General features: G+C 38.4%; 1 protein-coding gene across 1 annotated transcript; it reads right to left on the bottom strand.

Moving 5' to 3' along the window:
- Positions 1-1152: 1152 nt before the first annotated feature.
- LOC150032473 (uncharacterized) lies at positions 1153-1524 on the bottom strand. Its single transcript, XM_090306920.1, has one exon. The coding sequence runs from the start codon at positions 1522-1524 to the stop codon at positions 1153-1155; it is 372 nt and encodes a 123-aa protein (XP_090163046.1).
- Between the last annotated feature and the right edge of the window lie 3686 nt (positions 1525-5210).

The raw sequence follows: 5210 nt of genomic DNA on the forward strand, positions 1-5210 counted from the left end.
TAATGAACAATACAACGTAGTCCAACTATGTGTAAACACCTCTCGGGCCATGAGAAATTGTTGTGGCGCCACATCGTTCAAGCCCTAGGATCAGCCATTAAGGGAGCCATCTATCTACTTACCCCTGCTTTGGGGAAGAAGTGAATTTCATCTTGTGTAGCTGAGTTCTCAACTCCCAAATCAGACGAATCCCTAAAGTGGTAGGTTTGAGTCGCCGACTTGGCCACTCGCACCCATGCAAATCAAAGAACTGCCCTCAATGGCAGGATTTCCCAACTCACTCAGGATTATGGTCATGTTACCCATGGTCATCCTAATGAAGTGAAGACTCTGTCATGAACGGTGTTACATAACGAGACGTTAACGCTTCATGGTCAAGTCTTATACAAACTCTTTGTATAGGACGCCCCCGCTTGCATGTCCCCTACACGAATGATCAGGATCAGACCATCTGTTACAAGTCACAACATTTATAACTATTCCACAAAGTGGGCCGCATCCGTAGCATTACCAGGACAAGGTTTCCCTCCTATATCCATATATTACAAACCATTTTGGTTATCACTTAAGACATGGTCCAGTTGTATGTCACCACATGCATGCTTAAGTTACATAAAGCCAACCAGGGACTTTAGTTTACTAGTTTGTGGTAAAGCAAATAAAAAATCCAAATGAGAAATATGAAGAAGTAAAGTAAGTATCATATCTTTTACATCACAAGCATTCGTACAAACTGTATACAAACTACAGAACACGAGACTTTAGGACATCATCCCGAAAAGTTTTCTTATTCCATTTACCGTACTTCATTTGTACACTTTTGTCTTTTGAAGAAGAGGGAACAAACTTTGTTTTATCAGCGGGTTTTGTTCTAGACGTAGAACCCTTAAGAAACTTTTTAGGTCATGATAACATTTACTTCACTTTCTTTAAGTTTCATCATAGGCTGATACGTCTACAGTTCGTTTAACAATGTTGTCAAATTGTAAGTAATTTTGTTCATAACAACATTGGTTTGGAAAGTTAGATAACTCTTCAGTAGAGATTCTAATATCATATGACTTGACTGGCTTTATCTATCGTTGTCCCATGAGCCTCAACAATATTAAAATGGAACATCATATCGAGAATATGTTTCCTGATGTTGGTACCTTATTTCATGCGAGTACTATAAACATACTTAATGGCTTCATGTCGAATAGAGGATGACGATTTCCTAAATATCTCCTGGAGCAATGCCATTATCTCACGGGCAGTTGGCATTACCTCATGTTTCTTATTAAGTACATCATATATACTTGCTAAGATATAAGCCCTGGCTTTTTCGTTAGCCCTAACCCATTGATCATAGATGTCTCGAACACTTCCGGTCGCTGTTTTACTAGGAATCAGAGGACATTCCTCCATCAACAAAAACCTCAGATCATCCACAACTAATATCATATTTATGTTCGATTTCAAGTTTAAATATCCTTTTCCATTAAACTTATCGGAAGCGAGCAGTTGTATAATTGAATTCGACATTGTTAAACAAAATTTAAACAAATTCTATTAAACTTGTGCATCTAGATCCAATTTTTTTAGCAAATAAATAAAGTACCTATTTTTCTTTATTTATTTTGCGATTATACTTCAGTGATTTAGAATAGTTGCTACCTTGGGGTAGTAAAAAAATCTTTCAGTCAGACAAAAAAATCCTGACCAAATACTATATCAGAATAACTCTTTATTCCTATAGTTCATTTGGTTATCGTTTTCGGTCAAGATCTTTACTAATAGTTAGTAATTCTTGTAAGTATGACCCGCCATTTTCAGATCTTATAGAATGGTATGAATATGCCTCGAGGTGGAAGACAATAACCAAGATGGAACTATAAGACCTCATTCATTTTTTAAGCTTGGGTTGTTCTGAATCCTATGTTACAACCCTCCGTAGGGATCACCATGGTTAACGACTAGCTAGTGCTACCTAAAAATGACTGCAGGTGCAACATAGGAATCTCACAGTTGAAACTAATGGAGAAGATCGTAGGATAACGTTGATACATTTCCTTTACCCACTTATTATGAAACTCAGATCTCAATTTCCCTACTTAAATAGGTAATTAAGGGAATTAAATAAGTATAAGTTAAATCCTATCTTAAATAGAGGGAAAATTCTAAGTATTGGAATAGATTTTGTTTGAGTAGCTTTGAGTTGAGCCTTAACTAGTAAAAAATTTGACTAACTATGAAGTCAAAAGAAACCATGCGTTCTGTGTTAGAAAGCATTAACACATAAGGCTTTAATGAGGCTAACTTTATAGAGGTTATAAGAGATTAAGCCTTGAAGCCAAGTGTGGTCGAGTGAAGAAAAGCCATGCGTTGGACAATGCATGTGGCAACAAAGTTTTTGAGGTTAGCATGCATGCCGTAGAATCAGGTGTGAGGGAGTGTGGGCACTGGTCGTTGGAGTGTTGTGTGTGCAGACGATTGTGTAGCTACATGCGGCGCTAAACAATGCACCAAGCGATGGCACTACACGATAGGCGATGGTGCTACACGATAGGCGATGACACTGACGCTACACAATAGCTGATGGCGCTACACGATAGGCAATGGCGCTACATGATAAGCATAAGCACTAGACGATGGCACTAGACGATGGATGAGCTTGGGTGCTAGACGGTTAGCATAAGCGCTAGACGATAACACTAGATGATAGCATTAAACAATGAGCTTGGGCACTAGATAATAAGTGTAGGCTCTAGACGATGCATTAGGCACGAGTGTTAGACGATAGATGTAAGTGCTAGGCGATGGTGTTACACGATAAGCAGACGTGCTAGACGATGGGTGTATTGCTAGATGATAGGCATGATCACTAGACGATGGGCGTGATGCATTAGACGATGGGTCAACGAGAGATGCACAATGAGCGATAGTGAGATTGTTAGATAATAAGCGACATCGAGAGATCACTAAACAATGAGCTATGAACAGGCTATGTGCTGAACGGTGAGCGACAACAAAATCGTTGGGTAATGCGTGGCAACGACATATTATTAACAATGAGTCATGCAGTAATGCAAGAGCTATACGATGTGCTACGAGCCATGGACATCTGAGGGTTGTGGGCTGAAAAGAACTAACCAGACATATGGAAATCAAAAAGGATGTTTGAAAACCATGCAATTTGAGCTAGGAGAAGAATAAAGCATGTAAATCGGTTAGGTTAAGCTAGAGTAAGAAGTGGCAGACACTTCAAGCTGGTGGTGGCAAGGAAGGGCATTGGCAGCCTGAAAAGGGGACGCCTGGCATGCAGCAAGCTAGAGGTGTCAAGACAAGGTGAAGTAAGAATGCTTATAAATAAGGCAAAGGGCTTCACTTCAGTTCACAAGAGCATTTCCACTTTAAGAAATCAGCTAAGAGGAGAGATTAAGAGTAATTAAGAGGAAACCTTGCGTCGAACAGAGGAAAGGTGTGTTGATCCATGCATTGATCAAAGCAAGGATGTAGGGGTTGTGCAGACTATATGGACAGACAACGATATTAAATTCAAACGAGGAGTTCTTCCCAACTACTCGTGTAAATCAGGTGTTTCTTGAACCAAAAGCTTTTAAATTGAATTTAGTTTCTGTATGAGGGCTGCTATGAGAAAATTCTAAGTGTAATGCTTTCAAAATTGAAGTAAACTGAGAGGTGTTCACAAGAAAAGAGATGGTGGAGCCAAATGGAGAAAACTTGAGATTTAGAAGTCTCAAGAGAGAATCTTAGGGCCAAACTTTAAGGTAAGTTGGTTAAGACATTTCTAAACATATTTGTATAAGGAAATATCTTGAGATATGGTACGGAATGATGAGAAATTTGAGCTCCAAAGTGAATCTAAAATAAGGTTCAACAGGAGGCCAAGGGAAACTGAGTGAACTGGGAAGGAAGAGCAATCCCAACAGATCACTATGAGTAGTTTCTTATTTTAGTCTTTTATCGTATTCTAAATTATATGCTATTGTTATGAATGAGTGCTTTTTACCATGAGGAGAGCATGGGATTGGGATAGTCAGGGGGTCAATGAACCTAGCTCCTAAGCCCGAGATAGAATCTCACTGGATGGTCAGGGGACCGAGAAGTCTAGTTCCTAAGCCCGTGGGAGGAACCTTGCATGGGATGGTCAGAGAGCCGATGGGCCTTGCTTCTGAGCCCATAAGAGGGAGAATTATGTGTGCATAAGGTTATGAATGTTTCAAATGTGAAATGTTAAATATCTATCGTGTGCTTAGGTAGGTTTGTGAAAAACTTCATTCAGGATGGAGGTTTGCATAGTAACCTCATGTTATGATATGTTGAGATGTTTATAAGTTGAAATAGACTTATAGAACTATGATTCCACTCACTTGGCTTCAAAGCTCATGTTTTATTTTCATGTTTTCTTGTAGGTAGCAAAAGTGTCTGGGTTGCAGGAAGTGGTTGAGGTCTGGCACGAGATAGATTAATTACTAGTCGGGATGGGGCTACTGTTGTAAAACATAGTTTAAAATTTGTAAACTGGTTTCCTAAAAAATGTTTCAATTTCAATTATTTTCGTTAAGTTTTCTGCTTCAAAATTAATCGTTTTAAAGGATACTAGTAAGAGTGGACAATGGATGTCATGAAAGAGTGATATCTGTTGTCTTCACGCCTTCTTTTGGGTAAGAGGTAAACCCAGGAGGGGGTATGACACTTACTATGAACTACTTCCCCCATTCACCTTGTTATTGACCCATGCAAACAATTTTCGAATAGAGTAATCGCAGTAAAAGCAACACGAAGCAACCTAAGTCTTAAGAATGTGAGAGCTAATAACTATATAGAGAATATATTGTTAATCTCCCACTGAAGTATTCTAAATAATTGGATATTTATTTACTTAGGTTTAAAAACAGCTAACTTTAAACAGCCTAAGTCTATATGATTTTTATCCAAGTATAGCATTTATATTTTGATATTAACCTACGATGTCTAAGTGTTTAAACTAGTTTTAAACCTCACACTGCTCATGCAAGTTCATAAAATCAGTTAACAACGCTTAATATTTCGGTCGTAATCCCAAGGTAGGAGGTGTTACGTAGACCGTCAACTTAAGTACCCCCAACCTTAGACAGGTTTATGAACCGATTTGAGTTTGTAACCAAATTTTATAAGGTAGCAATGTATTTTAACTATTAAAACTAGTTGTTAACCTAAGTGAGCAT

This window comes from Benincasa hispida, chromosome 11 (assembly GCF_027475165.1).
Source record: "Benincasa hispida cultivar pf3 chromosome 11, pf3_genome.v1.1, whole genome shotgun sequence".
Lineage (NCBI taxonomy): Eukaryota > Viridiplantae > Streptophyta > Magnoliopsida > Cucurbitales > Cucurbitaceae > Benincasa > Benincasa hispida.